Source organism: Pezoporus occidentalis, unplaced genomic scaffold (genome assembly GCF_034315485.1).
Source record: "Pezoporus occidentalis ecotype Australia unplaced genomic scaffold, CSIRO_AGI_Poc_V1 ctg235, whole genome shotgun sequence".
In the NCBI taxonomy this organism is placed as follows: Eukaryota; Metazoa; Chordata; class Aves; order Psittaciformes; family Psittacidae; genus Pezoporus; species Pezoporus occidentalis.
In genome coordinates, this window is record NW_026914233.1 from 1,085,859 (window position 1) to 1,109,468 (window position 23,610).

Below are 23,610 nucleotides of genomic sequence, written 5' to 3' on the forward strand. Positions count from 1 at the left end.
AAAGAGAGTATTCTAAACGGAAGCAATCATGGAAATGAATGTGTAATGTCTGTTACACAGCCAAAGGTTGACTGTTAACAGGACAAGGCTGTGCTCCATTGCTACTGGACAGGTACCTCAGATAAGTCGCTAAAAGTCATTAGAAACACAATCTGAGTAACATGGACCCTTCACAAAGAGCTTTATGACATAGAAAAGTATATAGATTACTATATAGCTTTTGATCTATGCCTAAGGAGTTCTACTCGCCAACTATCAAGAGATGTAAAGAAATAGGTATTACTTAGCCCCTTCATCAAATCCCATGTGTTTTCCAGGAAAGCCACATTCTTCACCAGCAGTAAAGGACCTGAATTCATCTGTCCCCTAAGAAAATTGCTCAGATTGAAAGAGGGAGGTCTGGGGAGCTCACTGTAGCCTCAAGCTTTTCTTCTGCATTCCCAAATACGAAAGTCATAGATGAAGTTGGTTTATCATACTCGGACATAAGGTGTCTGGTGATGTGTTGCTCAGAACGTGGCCACATTCAAGTATAACTGCTCCTAAGCCATGACATATTTTCTAATCACAAGTTTCTGTGGAGGATGCTTGTTTTTCCATGACTGGCGGCATATAACAAGATGCAGTGTTTGTGATTTCTGTCATCCAATCTCTGACTGCTTCATGGAAGCCAATATCCATTAGCATCTCTATGGCAAGCTGTTTCTGTCTCACATCTTCCTCCATTAGGCACCTACAAAGTTAGGTAAGAGACAGGACCAGATTCCCAATGCAAAGACTCAAATCCATTTGTATCTTGGAGCTGTAGTGCCTCGTTGGTTGTTTTTTACTATTCAGAAGACAGAGACTAAGCCTTGACTTTCAATCCCCCATGGTAACTGCTATTACCTAAACCAAAAGCATTTGCTTATGAGTGAAGAAAGAAATCCACAGTACTGAAGAGTTTCATCCATGCAAAACCAATTGAACTACAGTCATAAACCATACTAAAGACAGCCAAATCATGAGAACATAAGCAGGATAAAGGGAACATCAGCCTTTGATTTCATAGAATAGAATCACAGAATAGAATCATAGAATAGTTAGGGTTGGAAAGGACCTTAAGATCATCAGTTCCAACCCCCCTGCCATAGGCAGGGACACCTCACACTAAACTGTATCACCCAAGGCCTCGTCCAACCTGGTCTTGAACACCGCCAGGGATGGAGCATTCACAACCTCCCTGGACAACCCATTCCAGTGATAACAGTGGCTTCAGTGACATTCTTTCTTCTTTCCCCCTTTCCCCAACCTTCCTTCTCTCAGATAACCCCAATCACCATTACAAAGCATTGTAAAGTACTGAAGCAACTAATCAAAGGAAAGTATCACCCCGCTAAGCAAGTTAAACGTGGGGACATCAGATATGCCTGAAATGGTCTGCCAGTTTCTGAGGTTATTCTTCTGCAGCAAACATGAGCACTAGAAGACTTTTTCACCGATAGGAAAAAGCATCATAGCTGTCTCCAAAATGCCTGTCTGTTCACAGACACTTACATACTGCTGATTTACTCATCACATTAATGGCAAGGTGAATAACTAATGCTAAAGCAGCAATGCCTGCAATACCAAGAGAAACGTGTGTTTAAGACCACCATTTCTGCTCAAAGGGATCACATCGGACGGGCACACTCTCTTTTTGCAACCCTTTCCTCTTTGCTAATTTGTTCCAGGTTGGTGTTTGGCCAGGACTGTGTGTGTCGAACACTTCCATGTAGAGACATGGTGTTGGGAATTCCCTGTTCAACACTCTGAACCCCTCCTGAATCTCAACAGTCCCCATTACCATCCTAGCAGGAGTCACCACTGCCTCTAAGGCATAACTTCAGACAGCTATAGCGACTGAGGAAACTTTAGAAACAACCCAAGTTACCATAGAAACAATCAAGTAACCCCAGTTACTCTAGCAACAACCCAAGTTACCAGCTTAACAAGAGAAACATAGGTCAAAGGAGAGCACTCCTGAAAAGTGCACAACGTGAATTTCTGTGTCCAGGTGATGGAGTTTCTGTCCTTTGCTTTATTAAACTGAGCCCTAAGTCGATTAAATGCATCTTTTTCCATTACCCAAGGGCAGAAAGGCTTTGCTTTAGAGTGCTTGGAACTGCTTCCTCAACTGGTTAAAGACAAGTGAAATCTGAGAGAACTGCTGGGCAGGAGAGCACTTGTTGATTGTCACAGACTGTGCTAAGGACTAGAATAGTATTTTGCTTGATTAGAAGGAAAAACTATTCACTCTTGTGCTACCAATATTTACTTTCTGTCCTCATTTTTCTTCAGAATGCAACAAGATGAAGATACCAAGCTGGATCTAAACTAAGAGCATGGTAAAGGTAAAGAAATGTAAAGGCTATTCCCCCTTAGACCCTCGTCCAGCAGGTACTCACAGACAACAGATATACCGTAAGGCAGGAAATCCTCTATTACAGCTGGCTGACAGAACTGCCATCCAAAAGACTCTGTGTTTTACACTATCCCAAACACATGAACGTTAATTCAGTCTAAGTGTCCAGCCTCTGTACAGGTTCTAACCTAGCATTTCAAATCTGAAGTTTGCATCTTTGGAGAGCTACAAGTCTAGCCTGTATTAATGATGGAGTCACCATCCCTGGAAGTGTTCCCAAACCATGCAGATGAGGCCCTTAGTGACACAGTTTACTCGTGGATTTGGCTGTGCTGGGGAATGGTTGGACTTGGTGATATTAAAGGTCTTTTCCAGTGTGGTTCATTCTATGATTCTACATGTTTGACTTGATACAAACCTCTTATTCCCAAGGCTGACTTCCTCAAATTTCTCATCTGCTCTGGCATTTACCAGTGCTGTTGTGCTGATTAGTATTTAATTATATAATATACTGTCAGTATATTATCATGCACTATAATATACTATTAGTACTATATATAACTTTATAATAGAATCATGGAATCATAGAATGATTTGGGTTGGAAAGGACCTTAAGGTCATCAGTTCCAACCCCCTGCCATGGGCAGGGACACCTCACACTAGAGCAGCCTGACCTTGAACACTGCCAGGGATGGGGCAGCCACAGCTTCTCTGGGCACCCTGTGCCAGCACCTCAGCACCCTCACAGGGAAGAACTTCTGCCTGAGACCTAACCTGAACTTGCCCTGTTTCAGTTTGAACCCACCATTTCTTCACTAGTGACAACATTATTTAGGATACAGTCCCTATCTAACAAGAGATATTCCAGACCTGTCATACAAGTATTTGACTACTTTCGTGCTAGGCCACAATGCATTCAAAGAATGCTTTCCAAAGGCAGAATGACAGGTGACATCCTGCCATCAACTGAAGGGACATCAGCTAAAGAGACAGGTTCATTCTTTTGTGTGACTGGGGCAATGGAAGGATTAGCACAGGATGACCTCCAGGATGACTGACAGCTTACATGCAGCTACAACAAAGCCTTTAAAATTAAGCTTATTTTCAACCTTCCTAACAGAAGCATACAAGTTTATTTTATATTCTTAAATAAGAAAGGAAATAAAAACCCCCAAACCAGTCAAAATGGAAACAAGGAACTCATCACCTCCTGCAGGTTCAAGAACCATAATGAAAACACGAAACCACAGTGGCAACACTAATGAACTGCCATCCTGTACTGACACGTCTTCTATCACAACACAGAGGTCCTGTCACTTCTAGAGACTCTCAAGTCTCACCAGAGTGTTTCTGAACCCCAGTAACATTTGATTAAATCCCTGTCACCTCCAACAGGCTTCCCTTTTAATTGTGTCTTGATTTCAAGTTCTTTTGATTGAGATGCAAATGCTGAGGTCTGTGCTGTTTCCAAATGACTTTCTTTCCAATGTGCTTGACAAAAACAAGGTAATTTCAGGATGCCTTTTCAAGCTGGAAGCGCTGCAGAAACACCACACCATTTGCAGCCTATATCCTCCCATATTCCCTAGCCAAACTATAATCCAAAGTGTATCAAGAACCACACCATATTTGCCATAAGGCTGTAGCAGGTTTGCATTACGTTTGAGTTCTGCTGCTTTCGCGAGGATTTTAAGTCATAGCCAGAAAGAGAAACAAAGGATTAAAGCAATAAGGGAAGAGAGGCACAAGCCAGTGTTATCCATCCCAATCAAAACCAAAGAAACACAGTCTTCTTGGGTGTGCAGCTCAAACACTTGCTGTAGCCTCAGGCAGAGAGCCAAATATACACCAACCACAAAATAAAGGTAAGAGCAGATGAAGAACTTATCCCAAGTTTACTCACAGTGAAAAGTATGACTGCAATGGCCCATATGTTAGCTCCTTCCCCTAAGCAAACATGAAGCTCCTTACCATACCCCTCAAGGGTAAATCATATTTAGCTCACATTTATCACAGGGTAGGATAGTACACGTCTGTTAGCACCCATTCCAGCAATAGTTTATGGTATATTAACTTGCTGAGACACAGCTGATAGTTTCTGCATCCCAAAAACATTACAAATGCAAAACTTAACATCTCCATTTATACTATTATTTTCAGAAAGGTAAGAAAACCAAATCCTTTTTATTTCATATAGACAACCAACAAGTGCTAGAAACTGTTACAGTTAGAAAGTATCTCCAAAAGCATTTCTGAAACCACCACTTTGGAAGTGTTGACAAAGTGTTTTGACATCTCTGGAGTTCTCCCACACACCCATACCCCTTTTTCCTTTAGCTGAAAATGTTCCATTTCATCTAGAAAGAAAAATGCTGAGAATACTGCCATCTGTGAAGCAGAGATCAGCTATCTCTAACATGCACCTCTTAACTCAGGCAGCTCCCTTCATTTTGGGAAGTTGTCTGGCAGTCCTTTGAACTCGCCATGAACACAGAATGTAGAATCCCAGATTGGTTTGGGTTGGAAAGGACCTCAAGATCACCCAGTTCCAATCCCCTGCCATGGGCAGGGACACCTCACACCAGACCAGGTTGCTCCAAGCCCCTGTGTCCAACCTGGCCTTGAACACTGCCAGGGATGGGGCAGCCACAGCTTCTCTGGACACCCTGTGCCAGCGCCTCAGCACCCTCACAGGGAAGAACTTCTGCCTTATCTCCAACCTGAACTTCCTCTGTTTCAGTTTGAACCCATCACCCCTTGTCCTATCACTTCATGTTCTATGAAGAACATAAAGTCCTGTAAGCAAGCAAAGGCAAAGACTAACCCTTGAAATAAAAACATCAGCAAAACCTATTTCCAATCAATATTATTTGCCTTAAATGTAGTAACTATGAAATATAACAATACTTTTTAAGAATGGCAACAGCCATTCTAGGTAGAAGCAGAAATCTGTTCCTTTCACAGACATCAGTGTTCCTTAAATTCTCAAAGTGCTTTTAAACTTCTATTATACATAAGCTTCTGGGAAAAAAAAAGTATTAACAGGTCAAATTTCAAATTTAAATGCTAAGTAGCATTTCGGATTGACAAACTTCCTTCTGATGAGCAGCATCTCTTATTTCCTTGAAGACCAAAGGTGACTATATTCAAGACAGGAAGTCATACAGCTTCAGACAGATCCATCCAGACTGATGCAGCCAAGAACAGGTCTACAGCACGTTGCTATAGAAACTCACAGTAAAACCATTCCCTTCTGGCATAAAAAAGAAACAAAGCACGTTTTAAATACAACACTTCTTCCAAAACTGTAAGACTTGGCACATATTGCTTACAACTTAGTGGATGCTTAATGGAAATGCATTTAGAGCATCCCAGCGCAGCAGCAGGGCCAGGGCAGGGATTGTCCCCCTGTGCTGGGCACTGGTGAGGCTGCACCTCGAATCCTGTGTTCAGTTCTGGGCCCCTCACTGCAAGAGACATTGAGGTGCTGGAGGGGGGCCAGAGAAGGGCAATGGAGCTGGTGCAGGGCCTGGAGCACAAGTGTGATGGGGAACGGCTGAGGGACCTGGGGGGTTCAGTGTGGAGAAGAGAAGGCTCAGGGGGGACCTGATCGCTGCCTACAACTGCCTGAGAGGAGGTTGTAGTGAGGTGGGGTCGGTCTCTGCTCCCAAGGAACAAGGGACAGGACAAGAGGAAACGGCCTCAAGCTGCACCAGGGCAGGTTTAGATGGAGCTGAGGAACAATTCCTTCCCCAGAGGGTGCTCAGGCATTGGAACAGGCTGCCCAGGGCAGGGCTGCAGTCACCGTCCCTGCAAGTGCTCACACAGGGATACGAACACTAATGTCAGATTCTTTCCAGCACCCTGATTTCTCTCCTGTAAAGCATAGAAACTGCAGTCACTTTCTCTGCTTACAGGTGGACCAATTCTGAGTCAGCAGAACCTACACGTTAACCTTGTACCTGGTTCCTGTGGATCTGAGAGTTTGGAGCAAATCACAGAGAAAAGGACTCCAAAGTGCTGCACTGCACACGATGTGGGATGGAATACTTACTTCCTTGTCTACCCCCAGACACAGCATTATTTGCTAGCAAGCAGGATTCTTGCATCAGTGTTTCTTGAAATTAGAGACAAGGAAGAGTTTCTAACTGCATTTTAAAGTGCATCCCTTCACGACTGCAGCAAAACCAACCATTAGCTCTCTGGCTCTCATGCAGAATTCATCCAGGTCACTAACTGGGTTTTGATAAGTCATTCACCCTGACCTGAGAATATGCCTAAGGGATACCTGTTAAAACATTAAACACTGCAGTTGAGGCAGAGCTGCACAGGAACAGCGTAAAGCAGCTAGTACACAAACAAAGCTACTGACAACTCAATCCTGACAGCTTGCATGAGCTAAGAAACAGGTTTCTTTCCATCTTGGAACATGATGTAACAAAATTGGTGATAATCTATAAGTAAAGATATCTTGCTCTTTCCTAATCTTGTTAATGTACCTTTACTTCCAACAAACAGCTGTCCTGCTCAAGATATATTTTACTCTTGTTCTATAAGCCAAAGCAGTAGCAATATAATCTATGAAGCTGCAGCTATGATTCTGTTGAATCATGCAGTGCACTCAAAAATAAGCTTAGACATGTGACTGCTAAACTTATGACAGCTCAGCAGAGCCTTGCATTGGAGAAGAGTAAAGCTAGGTTAACAAAAAGCTTTTTGTTAAGAAGGAACAAACCACTCTAAGACCTTTTATCACAGGGAGAGAATACGTGTGTCAGGACAGCCCATCAAGAAGTGCTGGCCATTCTCCTTAGCACTCTGGAGCCTCATGGGCAGAGAAGCAGGGGTATGAAGTGGTATGTTACATGATCCCCTGAGGAGTTAATGTGCAGGTACAAGAACCAGAATGGTGCCTACCTGCTAAAACAAAACAACAAACCAAAAGCAGAGTAATAAACAAGAATACTCCTTGTGTTCTGCCCATGCTGCTCATCAGAGGGAAGGGCAAGCAGGCTGACCTTATAAAATCACTTTGAGCAACAAGGTATTGGTCAGAAGTTCATCTGCTGGAATTCTGAAGCTTGTGGAGATGAGAACCATCTCCCACTCCTTCCTCTGCAGGAAAACAGCTTCATTTGGAGGTGAGGAGAAGAGGGAAGACGGACAGGGGTTTTGAGTTGGGTTTTGCTGGGGAATTTTTTAAGGTATTTGAGACATACCTGTCCCAGGAAGGAGGAACAAGAACCGATACACAGAATCAACAGATAGCTAACCAAATGGCTGACATGGCATTTTGCCACTTCGATATGATTCACACAGATATTTCAATTATCAGAAGCTGGAAGGAGTTTAATATTTTATCCACTGCAAGACCCATGACACATACTGTAAATACAAGAAAAAGCATCAAACTGGTTTCTGGGTTTTGTCAGGTATGAGAATTGGTTTCTTAAGAAGCCTCTTCACGTCTATTAATGCTGCAACGGGCTATGATGCAAAAGGAGCAGAAAGGAGAAAGCAGGCAAAAGCAACTCAGTTAATCTACAACATTTCATCATCTTCTATGCAAGGCTTTATTCTAACCCCTTACCAATTGCTTGGCTAAAAGAAAATAAGAAGCAGAGTGGAGAGGGCCCTCCAGTGAGAATACACCTCTCTTTCCTGCAGATAAAGCACTGCTGGAGATCTGATCCTGAAACACTGCAGTTTGTCTTTACCACAACTAAAAATGTAACTGCATAAAGGCAGACAGCAAAGCTGATATTCACCAACCCAGCTCTCAAAGACACAACATCAGGCAGGACGTGGTGATGTTCCTGACTGTGGGTGACAGTCAACTCCCAACTCTTACTTTGTGCTATTCTGGTGACGCCATGTAACCCTATTAAGTGTTTAACACGCCCTTAGTGACATGGTTTGAACTTGATGACCTTAAAGGGCTTTTCTAACCTAGTTGATTCTGTGATTCTAGGATCACATGTCCATGTTGTACCAGAAGGTCAGCAGTTTTTCCTCGTAAATGCATCTTCCCAGGTGATTAACAGCAGTGGCTTGAACAAGAGAACCCTGTCCCCTGCAGAGAAACGTTTCAGCCCTGCACAAATGCAAATTTCTAAGGTTTGTCACTAGAATTACTCTTAAAAAGATGCTGACTCAGCGTTTACTACAGTGATGGAAACTTTAGTTAGCCAATGGCTATCGGAAGAGGGCTCAAGTCACTTAGGCCATGACCTCCTAAAGTAAAGTTGCTGCTGACAGGTAAAGCATCTGCTTTGTTGGCAGCTGGTCAGCACTGAGCCCTTTTTATACCTGCCCCCTTCCCCACCCTTTTGTAGTCATTCTGAATGTTAAATTCAGTATCAGAACACCCATCTTCTTACCTGCCCACATGGCTAAAACACATCAGGTCAGGAACATCTGCCACAATAAGATGATCTGGAAAATTCTAATTTCACTTTTTTACAACACCCTGACTTCTCAACATTCCTGGCCTCAAATAAATGGGCAAGCATCTCTATAAATACAGTGGTAAGAACAAAACCCAAGGGGGAACTGATTTTGCCCACGGCAGAGGAGAATAAAGAGTGGCACATTTAGGCAGTCTAGAAAACTGAATACACAGGCAGCAAACAGAAACAAATACAAGGCAGCACTCTCTTTTACACATCTGCTTACATAAAGAGGCCTATCTCACAAACACAAACACATATTTAGCCTTGTAAGCTCTCCTCTGCCATTTCTTTAAAACATTAAAAACTGAAACATCAACTGCAGATATGACAAGGACATTATACACAGCAAAACACCAAAAGCTCAACCCACAAAACAAGCCAATCCTCCCTACTGCTGCTGTCCTGCAGCTGCATCAAGTCTGACATGCAAAGATTAAGAAAATAAACTTGTTCCTGAGAAAACAAACCATGAGCGTGTGCAGTCAACCTGCTGAACTAGCCAGCTATGGCTATCAGTGAGCCAGGAGCCCAGAGACAGCCTGCAGAGCTTCTGTGGCAGAGGTGATGTGCACAAGGCTGTAGTGCCGAGCACACATGCCAAGCAACACAAAGCCATCCCCTTCCTAATTCTGTCTGATCTGCCCTGTTTGCCTGCTTCAATTGATTCACAGAAAACCAAGCCCATCTATTCACCAGCGTGCGTTATCACTTCAGCCTCAGTGACTCCGGATGATTACACTAACGTTGCAGTCAATAAAAACACAACACTACTGCCAAAGAACAGAACCAACACAATCAAAATAGAAAGAGTATGGGTGAACAAACAACAAAGAACAGTAAATATTATCCATCTGGGATCAGGCCAAGAGCCAGAGCAAAACAAGAAACTGAAATAATAGGAAGCAATAAGGCATAATAAAGCAGCCACACTAATCACTAACTGTTTACATATGGTTATGTCTTATTGTCATCTATTTTTAGCCAACTACACGATTACAAAACATGCAAGAGCAGCCTGTCTGCTAACACGAGCAAGAAGTTAGAAGAAAGGTCTGGATTAGAGAACCAGTGCTAAGAATTCTCACTGCAGAGAGCTTCCAAACAGCTTTGCAGCAGAAAATGCAGATGATCAGCATGGCTTTTCTCCACACATTCACCATGTCATTTTGTTTTCAGAAGATGGAACAATAAATTAACGTGGAATAACAGACATTAGCATGTTTGCTCTCAAACAGTTGACATTTTACTATCTTAAGCGCATTTATGAGGGGTGAAGATAAACTTCATTCCTTGTCTTATGTTACTTAACTCTTCAGCTTCTGCTAACAAAGCAAAACTGAAGCTATCAACCACTTGGAGGTTTCTTAGTTTTCCTTGTTCTCCCAATACTCTAGAAATCTGCCATATATTCCTTTAAGTAGTTCTTGATCTTTAGAAATAATTGCTACCAGTAGGAATTATCCAGAGAGAGACCTGTCAAACAGCTACTTACATCTTTGTGGGGAAAACCACCCCAAAATAGAACTATTGTACAAAGAATTACTCAGAAACACTATTTTAAGAAAGTATCCCACATGAAAGCTTCAACAGTTCCATCCAAAGACTAAAGCTGCTACCTGGAATTAATTATGGGGTAATAATTAATTAAAGTTGCTATAATTAAATAATTAAATAAATTAAATAAATTAGATAATTAAATTAAATAATTAAATAAAGTTGCTACCTGGAATTAATTATGGACTAATAATTAATTAATTATTACCCACAAATACAACTTGGGTTTCTATTTATTAACAGCAGTCTATATACAATAATAGATATGTAAAACATATAAATACATATATAAAATATTTGAATTAATGGTAGTCTAATATAAAGCATTTTTTTCTCTTACGAAAAGATTCCAAAGCTTGACAATACTTCTGAAGTGAGCCTATACTGGAGACTTTGCCAGTTGATAGCTTTCTAAAACCCAATGCAAAACAGCCACGAACATCCAAGCAGACACAAGAACTGGTCTGCTTTGCTACAGGCTGAAAATTCTCATCTAGAGCAAGGTTGAAGTGCTTTATGTGACAACATTTTCTATTACATAGTATGACAAAAAGATGTGTTGCTGCATCCTTTTAACTTCGCATTTTGTAAAAAAAGAAAAAGAGAGAGTAAGCTTTAAACTTCACTGGTCATTTTGAAGGTCATTAAAATCATTTCAGTACCAGCCTCCCTTTCAGAACTTGGTCTTTGTCAGTACAGCTCCTTATTTCCAGCTTAACACACTTACATAACATACTACATTCAAGAGAACAGTACAATACAAGCTGCATTGAGTCCATGTGTGTTTCTTACCTTTCCAGTGTTTCATCTCCCTTCCCACACCCATTTTCTACTTGTGATCATTCAATTATCAAGCCTATGGACAACTATAGCAGCAAAATGGTAAAACACAAACACCAGCAAGAACTTTCCAATCAGTTTTCTGTGGGCATGCCTTACATCCTTCCCCCTCCTCCCCTCAGTACAGCATCTTTGTATAGCATAGGCAAGATGCACCAGCACTTGCTACCGGTGGTATGCTTGCTCCAGTAAGATACAACCAGTCACATAAGAAAAAAGCCTACACATTCACCCTCCTGAAGCTGGTTCTAAACTCCTGGCTTTGTTGTAAAGGACTCAAAAAGAATCAGTGCTACCCACAGCAAAATAAACAGGCAAACAAATAATGTGCATGCCATCCTCCTCCAGTCCTTCTTCCCTGCAGCAAGCTTGTAGTACCAACCCAAGCAAGAGCCTGCACAGCATGCCAACACTGAATTAGGCCTATGCCACAAGCTGCCTTTCTTGTTCTGTTTCTACTGGTTTCATAAAATAGGAAGAGAAAATTGACACAGGATTCCTCTCAGTTCCAACTTTACCTAATATATATGCCTAGTTTTGTGCTTATTTCAGTCATCTTCCTGCTCTGTTGACTTCAGCTTGATGCTAAATGATAAAGAAATGGATGGTATCTATAATGCTAGTAAGATGTGCATTTGCCAACTGGAAAGGGAATCTTCAGACTGTTTTAGAGAATAAATAATACGTTCAAAGAAGATAATAAAAGTCAGACATAATAATTTGAGAAAATATTGTTGAAACTACAAGAAAAATACTGCATCTACCAATTCAGGTCTCTCTCAGTAGTCCCCTTGTCGCATACTGAAGTTCCTGGGCCAAGAAAGTTACGTTGCCAACAAGTTCCATTTATTTGCTTCTGGGTTGTTTCTGCTTGCAATCATTTTGTATAGAGGCTACTGAAAGCATAGTGAACTTCTCAATACACTGGATAATGTGTCCCATTGATTATTTTGGAGGAAGGAGACGCCTTGAACTTCTTCACCTTCAGATGTTTCCATATAAATGAAGTTTCTGAATAAAAGGAACTGACTACAGCAAGCAAATTCTCCTAACCTTGTGTTTGTTAAAGCCAACTACTACACAGTCTCTAACCCAGTGACATACACAGATGATTCAGAGACCACTGTTGTGGTAGCCTAAACAAAACTGAATTACTACTTAATACTTGAATTCATTGACAGAAGTCTGGATGTTTATTGCCTCTGTGACAGGAACACTGTAAAAGAGCTGTGTCCTCCAGTTCCCCCCCAAAAAAAAAACAGTTTGTAATAATCCAGAGAGACCAGTATTTTTAATCATGTTGTTACTCTTACCTCAGCCTTTCTTCTTCTTTCTTCCGAAGGCTGAAATCTCGCTGAACCACCTGGAGCACATGCTCTGCTTCTTCATCAGTCAAGCCTGAAAGATCCAGTTTTCTCCCCATTGTATACTCTGTTCTGGATAGGAACAGCTATGAGGACTATCTGAAATCAGAAACAGAACAACAAAATGCAAAATCAGTTGAAAGCACTGATATTTTTCCCGAGTGTGTTGAAATCACAGGCACATCTGCCCAACAAAAAGAAAGTTACTGCCATCAGAGAAGAACATCATAGAATCCTGCAATGATTTAGGTTGGAAAAGACCCTTAAGATCATGGAGCATAACCAGTAACCTCACACTGCCAAGTCCACCACTAAACCATGTCTTTAAGCACCACGTCTACAGGTCTTTTCCATATCTCCAGGGACGGTGACTCCAGCCCTGCCCTGGGCAGCCTGTTCCAATGCCTGAGCATCCTCTGGGAAAGGAATTGTTCCTCAGCTCCATCTAAACCTGCCCTGGTGCAGCTTGAATGACACATTTCAGAATTATCTTTCAAGTTCCATGCACTGAAATCAGACACACACACACACACACACACATTAAAAAGAAATGCAAAAGAGAAATCATTTTGGGTAATAAATAATATTGAGGGGAGACCTCGGTGTTGCTCTCCACATGGAACACGTTCAACGACCTCAGGTGAAATCGCATTTGGAGTATTTCTGAAGTTCTTACACCATGGCTCTGCAAAACCATTTACAAAACAAAACCCCTGCGAATGTGTTTGAATAGAGAACATCCTCTCCTGGAACACTCAGAGGGTTTTTTTTGTGCTACCAAGAAACAAGGATTTTAAATCATCATTAAAAGGAGTACACAGGTATCATTTCAAATGCATTCCCCAGTGCGACTGGAAAGATGTAGATGTCACTGCTACCACCACAGGAAAGAAAGCAGGATTCTTCCCATTAACTTTACTCACACCCATATGCTTTATAGGAAAAACTCAGGATACAACTGAAAGGAAAAAAACACCTATTTTAAGCAACTGCTGGAGCCAACGGAGACACCTCCATGGTACAGCTACAGCTGACCAAGACACAAGACAATGAAGAGACTAAGAGATCAAAGATGTAGTTCCAGCTGTTCTCGAGCATCAAGTTAACAACTGTGATGAACACTGTCACAATAAGCTCTCCCTTCAGGTCTTCAGCAAGATGCTGTGGGAAACAGTGTCAAAATTAATAGTGGTTTTTCATACCTGCAAACTTACCACGGGGAAGGAAAACCAGCCCTTTGATGCAGCTGCCACTACCAATGAGCATGTATTAGAAGGGAGAAGTTCACCCCTGAATGTATGAGAAGGGGGAAGCATGCAGCCCGAGTACCTTTGATCTGGGGGGTCAGAAATGACTTAATTTGAAGTAAAAACATGGTTTAAAATCACCGCTGACTTTAATTTGATTTTCATGCAGTTTACTTAGAACCCCAGAATGGTTTGGATTGGAAAGGATCTTAAGATCAGCCAGTTCCAACCCCCCTGCCATGGACAGGGACACCTCACACTTACCTACCTGTAAGACTCAGCCTGCATTCCAATGGTACATAAACCACTAAGCAACTTGTGTAGGATTTTCCCCCCAGGAAATAATATCTCTGATCTGGGAGTATCACAGCAGTTTAAAAGGACTTATAAACAATGCTCAGATGTCTCTTTTTCAGTAGATCTGGATTATGCATTTCGGAAATGCACAAGGGCAAATCCTCCAGAGGAAGTGAAACAAGTTACATTAAAAACCAGAACACAAACAGGCAACAAAATAGTTTCTCAGCCTAAAATAACTTCTGGCCTCAATTGAAATAACTTCCATGAGGCTGTTCAGATGTTTGCTTTTAGGTGTTTGCCTTCATGAGTAATAAATACTTCTTTGCTAAGGCTGTTCAGCCTGGAGAAGAGAACCTGCGTGGAGACCTCAGAGCAGCTTCCAGTGTCTGAAGGGGGCTACAAGGATGCTGGAGAGGGACTCTTCATCACGGACTGTAGCGAGAGGACAAGGGGTGATGGGTTCAAACTGAAACAGGGGAAGTTCAGGTTAGATCTAAGGCAGAAGCTCTTCCCTGTGAGGGTGCTGAGGCGCTGGCACAGGGTGCCCAGAGAAGCTGTGGCTGCCCCATCCCTGGCAGTGTTCAAGGCCAGGTTGGACACAGGGGCTTGGAGCAACCTGGTCTGGTGTGAGGTGTCCCTGCCCATGGCAGGGGGTTGGAACTGGATGATCTTGAGGTCCCTTCCAACCTAAACCAGTCTGGGATTCTAGAAAACTTTTGCTCAACAAATTAACCCACTGTAAGAGGAAAGCCTGGGCTTGCAATACGTCATTATTGTTTGAGTAATACTGCAATCTTAATACTTCTTACAGGCGTTTTAAAATCAAATTAAAACTTCCACAACAAAAACATTCCTTGAATTTAACCTTAAAAAAAAACCCAAAACACTGAAACACCCAAAACCCAAAAAATCCCCACAGAGCAATGAGCAAATGAAACGTTGCAAATGCTTCTGAATTTTAAAATGGACAAGAGCATCTACCCAAGAAACGAGGGCAAGTAGGATATTTCCTAGTCACTCATATGACAGCTGAGCTGCTCAGACTTGCAGCCTCAGCAGAAGATTAGCATTCCTGGAGGGTGGGGAGAAAGCCCACAAAGCACCAACTAACGTTTCAAACAGATTTACTGCTTCACAATGAGCCCCCTTCTGAAGTTAATTCTGCAAGTGCCCACGCTGAGTACTGTACAACACAGCATCTCAGTTTTATGTTGCAGCAAAGAAATCAGCCCTAGCCAGACTGCATCTGCATCCAGTCTGGGCTCCCCAGTACAAGATACAGACTTAAGAGAGTACCTGCAGCTCAAAGCAACAAAGACAATTAAGAGACTGGAGCATCTTTACCATACAAGATGCTGGGATCTCCATAGCTGCAAAGTCTCAGGGCAGGACCATACAGTGTGTATCCAGCAGAGATGCTTCCAATCCCCTGGCACCACAAACAAGAATATCCTATAATTCTTCCCATTCCCGAGCAGATTTATAATCAAGATTCACCTGCTTCCACAACACAGTATCATTTTTGCTATAAAATGCTGCTCCTTGAAGCACGTTGATGAAATGCGATACTTGAGGAGCCAGTATCACAAACGCCTTCAACCCAGCTATTTGCAACTCGAGTATTTCATACAGAATATGTCTCCCTCACATGCTCTCACCTTTAGTCACCAAACCAAACACCAGTTTTTCTGCTCTGTTCTGCTACTCTACAACTTCCAGCATTTTCCAGGTAGAAAAATCAAGAAGAAAACATTTGCTAGTAATCTTTTGATCCTTTTGCCAACCACCTCAACTTTAGCAGTCTGTCAGGCCCTAAGAAATACTGCTTGATCTGCCTTGCCATTATGATTTGGCATTTAATCAACTTTTGCAGATGTCTTTTAGTACCTTAAGACATTCTTTCTATAATCTTATTGATGAACATTTTGCCCATTTAAATCAGACAAGATTGTCATCTTTTTAAGGCACAAAGGAAGGCAAGCACTTTGGCCACAACAGAGCTCCGTCACCACACCTCGTATTTTAAAGAGTTCTGTCTACTGGCTGCCTGAAATAAGTGATCCCTTTCCTAGCAAGAGGCCATCACACTCATTTTTTAATGTCATTGTCACAATACATATCACATAGAAATTATCAAGTGTCACACCATTTATTTAGTGACAAAAACAAGGTCCGAGTATTGAAACTAAAGGGAATTCCTGTGTTTTATGTCGACAGGCTTGAAGAAAACAGACTCTAGACAACAGACAACATTTAAAGAGCATTACTCTCCAAAGTAATTTCTACTAGAGCTAGCACATCCATAAGTCTAAAATTAGGCATAATTAATGTTGGCCACAAATTTCATAGGGCTTTTTTTAATTTTAAGGAATTCCAGAAGCTGCAGTAAACACCACTGTGGATATTCATCCCTTTTCACTGGAAATAAACTTATGTCCCAAAACAACAAGAGGGAAAATATACTCAAAGCCACCTCTTCAGATGAAAAGCGAAGCACAGCCCCACCGACTTTAACATGAGGACTTGCATCCACTTTTTAAATGAGACGCAAGAGCAGGATCTCGATGTTATTCTTTGTACCCACACTGATTTAACTGAGATTTACTGCATGTCTCCTGTGCTAGATCCAAAGCAGAAAATTCTCCTCCTGTCAACCTCGTGCCAATTTTACATGAGATTTGTTTAGAAGAACAAACGGCTTGCAAGTGCCTGAGCAAAGTGCGGTTTCTTTCTCTGGGGGATGCACAGGGTGAAGCAGCAGGTTTTAAAAGAACCATGAAGTTCATTCACTTTCTTCTGGGAGAAATAGTCCTTATTAATGCACGTTACTGCAATAACTGTGTGCACTCCTTATCTAGAATGCAAGGACATACTATAGTAGGGGAAATTATATAAATCTTCAAGTCCAACAGGCAGTGCTGTGCGGGTTTAAATTTAATGTATTTAGGAAATAAATAGGAGTTTCACAGGGTTCTTGCCTCTATAGTTTACATTATTTTAAGTACTATGAATATGAAATAGCAGAAGCAGAAAAGCTCCACTAAAGTCACATTTTAGTTTAATAAGAGTGGCATCTCTCATCTAAGCACTATCCCAGAGGCAGAACACAGCATATTAAACTGTAACTAAAATAACCAGGAGCTATTTTGTTTATATAGGAAACTTCATTTTTACAGAAAAGCCTAAAGATTGTAGGGAGGACTTATTTGTCATCTACTTTTGACAGATTAAAGAAAAAAAAAAAAGTCACATTAAAAAGAGAACCTTCCTAATAAATCATGACCATTTTATAGCTACGTATCAGGCCTATAACTGACACACAGGTATAAATCCCATTGGCAATTCAAAAGCCAAGTTCATTGACCAGGATAATCTCCCCACTGCTAACAGTGAACTCCCTAGAGGAAAGGCTTATGCAAAATTTGGCTCTACAGCTGCTAAAGATCAAAGGTCATCCAGCATATACTGCTAGCACATATTGTATAGAGTCACAGAATTAGTTTGGGTTGGAAGGAAGCTTCAAAGGTCATCTAGTCCAATCCCCTGCAATGAGCAGGAAATTCACTGCTTTCCAGGATGCTCTCATTTTACTTCAGTCTCATCTTCCACTGTTTATGCGGAATTTAGTCAAACCACGTGCAACTCTGTGCTCTCTATTTAGTAGCAACTGTCTTATGGGAGAATGTGTAGTGGAGATGATGGGTCTTGACAGCATTCTGACTGTGTGAGACTGACTGTTACGCTTCCCGACATGAGGAAGACAGCTCGGAGACAAAGACAAAACTGGAGCGGTAACGTGCTGACATGCAATTGCATCTTGGATGATGCAGCTGGTCTCTTTTTCACACACCTTCAATTTAAAGCACTCATGCAGCTCATTACTGTAACAGACTGTCAACTAACCCCCAAGGTGAACCATCACAGCCCATATGTGCACTTAGGGCATGCATCTGAAGAGCCCTACGCTACCAGAAATTCCACGACTTTAGGAACCAGACTGCAAGGGCTTTCCTTTGGATGCCCTTGGATGCAAAGTGGGACTCAAAGCTTTCTGCTTCGTACCCAGGCTCCCTGTACAGAAAGAACAGCAGCCACTGAACAGTTATGTCCCTTCTTTCACCTTCCCATGGTACAACCCACACCAGAACACACCTGGCAAACCCATCTTCGCTGTACTTTCTAAGCTTGAGAGAGCATGAAGGAAACACTAAACAAAAAGCTCATCTGTATTGAGGTAATGCTGAGCAGAGGTAGCAAAGACTGCAAAAATCACATTCACCCATCTCTGACACATTACACACACCACAGCTTTCTCTGCAGACACCCACCAGTCTCTGCCTTTCACAAACAATGGCCTTCAAATGAGCTACACGGTTTAAACATAGAATCACAGACTGGTTTGGGTTGGAAAGGACCTTCAGATCATCCAGTTCCAACCCCCTGCCATGGGCAGGGACACCTCACGCTAAACCACGTCACCCAAACTGAAGGGAGATGAAAGGTTGAAGGGAGATGAAAGAAAGAGCAAATCCTTCTCTGCTCCTCCAGAGAACTGATGGCGGTTTCCATCTCATTTTAAGAGGCACAGAGGGAGCACTCCCTTTAATCTGTGTAGCAGCCTACCACACGCACCCAGAAAAGGGCTCTGGTTCAATGCCATGTTAAGCCTGAAAATGTTCAAATATTTATCTCCCTCCCTGTGGAAGATTCCATAAGATAACACAACTCAAGATATTCCTGTGCAGACCTCTACTTCGGATGCCAACATCCCATCTTCTTGTATGGTCTGAAAAATGAAACAAAGGTCCACTACCACATGAGCTGTGGAGCAGCACATGACAAGTATGTGTTTTGAAGTTAAATGCCTTCCCCAGCACCACAGAAGTCACTATTTGTACGAATAGCTATAGAGGAGCATCCTACAGATAAAATTCCACAAACTAAGCAAGAAAAGATAGGTCCACTGAGATAACTCTTCCAAGTTCAAGATGCCAAAGCATCCCTACTACATAAAGCGGTGGTAAGGCCTCTCATCCGTGTTACTCACACCTTTTAACGAGGGGAAGAGAGCACTGAGAAGAGAGGTGAAGCATTTTTAAAACCTCAAACAGCTCTGGAAACTCTACATTTTAGATCTGCACATAAATTCCATTTTGCATTTCAGTAATACAGGCAAAAGGGTTATGATATATTAAGCATCTCATCGTTACTTGAAGCCATATTGTGATCAACCCATGCAAGCTACAAAAGTAAACAGTTAAGTGGATTGCTTGACTGCTACCAAAACATCCGTAATATAAAACCCAACCAATATGCAAACACACCACAGGCATACTTAAAGGATCCTACACAATAAAATGGGTTTTTCCCCCTCCACAACATATGTTGCGCTAATTGATATTCTGCATCCCACTTACTAAATACCACTCATCAGCATAGCCTTAAGTTTAATCCAGGAACTAACCTCTGTGAGAATCTTTCTGCAGGACTAGGACAGAGAACAGAGACTCTATTTTTAGAGGTTAGAAAATTCTCCCAACAGCAGTTGCCACGATGAGACAGTGTTTTCTAGTGCTGCCAGATGTGAAAACAAACTTCGTGCAGTAAATCACTGCTAATTCTAAGCACTGACGGGAAACCCCACTGCAAATTACTGCATTTTACAGATTAGCAAGTAAATGAACAAAATAAAAACAGTTTCATGAGACCGTGCCTTCTGCATTCGTTCTGACACCTGCAAAGTGATTCTAACCCTGACTTATGCTAGAACAAGCAAGAATCGTAAGAGATCCGATAACAAAGAGTGATGGCTGTAAAGCCACATGTCCTATTTCACTGAGACTTGGTGATGAGCTGTGGTTGGTTGGCACACAACCTGCACCCCATGCATGGAAAAAAAGGGTTTCAGGAGCAGGTTGTCCTTCAGTTGTTTAGATAAGCATTTGTTAAGTGACATAGAACAAGAGCGAAACAGAGCCAGGCCTGTAGAAAGCCTCTGGAAACCAAATTAGGAGCTGGTTAATCTCCCAGGTGGGGGGAGTTAATGGTTTAGTTTGTTGACACTGGGAGCCACTCTACACAGCGCTTAGAACAGGCTCTGCTCTAGTCCTGAGCTTGGCTACTAGGTTTTTTCCCCCCTCTATTGACACAGCACAACACAGAGGTAAAAACAGCATCTGAGCCCTGGCCAACAAACATGAACCTGAAGCTCTGGATCCCAAGTTCACACAAACAAGGCACGTTTGCATTCAAGTACAAGACGCAGCCAGGCACCTTCTGGAGCTCAAAGGCCAACTTCACTATCAGTTTTTGACTGCTGGTTCACTCATATCTGAATCCAAACTGGAGCAGCCTCACAGCTCCTTTAATTTGAACTAGAGAACCAAAGCAGTTCATCCTTTTACAGGTTTTGAGAATCATCCAGGCAGCACAGACACCTTTTTGGAGTCCCACAGAAGCTGCTATCTGATCAGCTTATGTTGAGCCACTATCATTAGGAACTAGCTCAGCCTCCTCTGTAGCTTAGTTCCTTCATTTTTGAAGGCAGTTCCCTTTATCAGGGCCCAATCTTGAAGATCAAAGTGGCATTACCAGTACACTGACATAGCATGCTCCTTTGATAAGCTCCTACATAAAGGACATCAGCTTTACCAAGAAAACTCCTGTCTCTATTGCTCTACATTAGCCTCTGGACCTTGATATGACACTGACAGCAACTTCTCCCCTAACTGAAAGCACAATCTTAGCTATTCTCCATCTGCCACAACTCCATAGATGACAGAACTCCACGGAAGAGGTACGGTTCACTTAATCATGTGTGGGACACAGTATTTCATCTATTGATTCCCCTCTTTTTGACCTGTGATGGAGAAAGAACCTGAAGCCTCATCATTAAACATTAAAAGTGTAAGGAGTTGGAAGAAGCAGGCTGATCTTCTCTAGAGGAGAATTGTTTGCTTCTTATCTGGGACTCAAACCATGACTTTTGTGCTTGCAGTGATTAATTTATGGATAATTTCTGGCACTGCCTTTTAGCTCAAGTCCAACTAAGGTTGTAAAACAGAGCATCACCAGAAGACACCTTTTATAACCCTCCTCAAAGCTCTTTGCATTGTTTTTAAAACCTGGTGTTGCTCCAATTCATGCCCCATAGCTTGATTTAAATCCAACTCATGTTCCATCAAACGAATACCAAAGCACTGATGACAGCTAGATGCAAGCGTGGAGGTAACTTCCAGAGGTACACCAAGCACTCCCGGGGATGACCACTGAGGGGCAGAGGGATCCGTTCTCTTAAAGGGGAAAAAAGGGAAGAATCTCTTGCAAGATTAACGATGCTCAGAAAAACAGGTACACTCTGCAGCTCGAGGTATTCCAGTGCAGCGTTAGCTGCATCTTTGAAAACAGCACACAAATCACAAACTGAGCATCCATGTCCTAGCAACTAATGCTAATGGCACAAACCAGCACTTTTCGGTTTGGATTGGCCTGTGACACAACATCCTGTTCACACAGCCCAAAGGGAACAAAAGAAAAGCACATTAAAATTACCTTCTGCATCAAAGGTAACGCCTGATAAGCACAGAAGCCCTTCTTGAGTTAGTTTCAGAAGACATAAAACTCCTCATCACAGGAGCAGAACATAAAACTTACTCCTCGAGTTGTAAATATGTTTTGCTTTCTTTCCTCTCCTGAAGGCAAACAAATTATGCACTGTCTTCCTCCAAGGGTAGAAAGTTGGTTTATAACAGCAGAGCCATGTATTATTCCACATAGAGGCAGGTGGAGGGTGCTGGAGAAGGGACTGTTTTGTTACTAAAATACCCCAAAGATTTCAGGCTGTTTCCCGGATTCAAGACTCATTAAAGCCAGTGGGAACGCACAGACTTTAATAGCCTTTGAATGAGGCTCAACACTTCAGATTGCTATCACAAGAAGAGACTACATCTCACTCTCTACAGTAAATTACCTCAGCACCCTTTAAACAGACTTGATCCAGAAATGATGGCTGCATTAGGTCACTTATCTATTTATTCTTCTCCATCAAAAAGCAGCATATGTTGCAAGGAAGAATCCAGACAGAGAAGGTTTTTGGAACTGCTGCACAGCAGAACTTGAGCTTGGGTCTTCAGCAGTACTAGAGTTCCCTTCCTGCCTGCCAGCAGTACCAGCAATACCCAGGGAGACTACTTAATTGATTACCATGAGTCAACTTGAGACAGTGCCATTGAAAGCATCTCATCTTGAAGATTAATCTCCACAGCAGTTAGCTCCTCCACTTCAATAGGTGAGGTTATATTTGTACTTTGCCTTGAAGAATGCAAAATTTACTTCCTAGGGTAATGCTCTGTATCTTAAGTCAACCAGCAGACAGCAATAACTGCAATGATCCAAATAAACACCAATATTAGTTTTATGTTCATCAGTTGATCAATAAGTAAACGAAGCACAGAGGAAGTAACAAGAGCTCTTGTTTCCTTTACCCAGCTCAAGGACTGCTATGTCAGTAAAAATTTGCAAGATGTGGGGTTTTGTCAGTGTAACGTTCTTAAATAAATAAATAAACATACTGCTCTGCTGTTGAAATTTAATGCTTATTGGCCTGGAAATGTGATGTTTTCCTGATGTATTCCTATTTCCAGAATAGCATCCATGAGATCGAAGTATGGGCCATTACCGCAATAACGCTGAGACTAGCTTTTGTCCGCTCAAGCCACTGCAGCCCTTATACTCTGTTCTTCTAAGCTAAAGCTTTCCACTATATCGTGCTTTATTGCTTTATTTTCAAGACACAGAATGTCAAACATCCTGTTTCTTTTCTGAAAGTGCATTTTTAAGAACTGCAGCATGACTTTTTTTCCGTAAGATTGTTTAAAACAAATAACAGGGTAACACATTTCAACTGAACGTTAAATAGCAAGCAGGTCACAACCGCTAGTCTGTACCATATGACTCTCACTAGTGTGCCAGCCACATAAAAGGGGTCTTCCTTTGGGGCGTCTGTCAAGTCACATCAAATTTGGAGACAGGTATTTTTGCCAAATCTCACAGAGATAGACAAAACTAAACCATGGCTTGAAATCTTATCAGACTACACCGTATTTAGTCCTTCTACAAAATTCCTTATTTATGCCGTAGATAAAGGCCAAGTTTCTCTGGTAATCTCAGCAACAGTCTGGTATGCTTCACTCCACACTGAAATACAGCAGTTATCTTCCTCTTTCAATAAGCTTCTTTTGAAAATAAGCTGATATAAACCTCTGAATGTAAGAAACTTGGGGCTGGTTTATTTTCTGGCTGTCAGGAGTTGACAGGTAAGCCAGAAGCCTTTAATATCTCTCAGAATCTATTAATAACCTACCTGGGTCCAAAAGGAAGGTGAATAAAGCATTCCATGGGAAGGCTGACTTAGTCTGCTCAAACAAATGAATCTGCTTTTTCAAAGACAATTAATTATTCCTATGGTTTTC

At 41.9% G+C, this 23,610-nt stretch overlaps 1 protein-coding gene across 6 annotated transcripts in view; it reads right to left on the reverse strand.

Moving 5' to 3' along the window:
* MYRIP (myosin VIIA and Rab interacting protein) overlaps window positions 1–23,610 on the reverse strand; it is a 208,874-nt gene that overhangs the window by 173,040 nt on the left and 12,224 nt on the right. For all 6 annotated transcript variants that reach the window (XM_062621852.1, XM_062621856.1, XM_062621851.1 and 3 more), the window contains exon 2: window positions 12,543–12,692. In XM_062621852.1, the coding sequence (XP_062477836.1) occupies window positions 12,543–12,652 (110 nt within the window). In that variant the 5' untranslated portion in view covers window positions 12,653–12,692. The remainder of the gene's footprint in view (window positions 1–12,542; window positions 12,693–23,610) is intronic.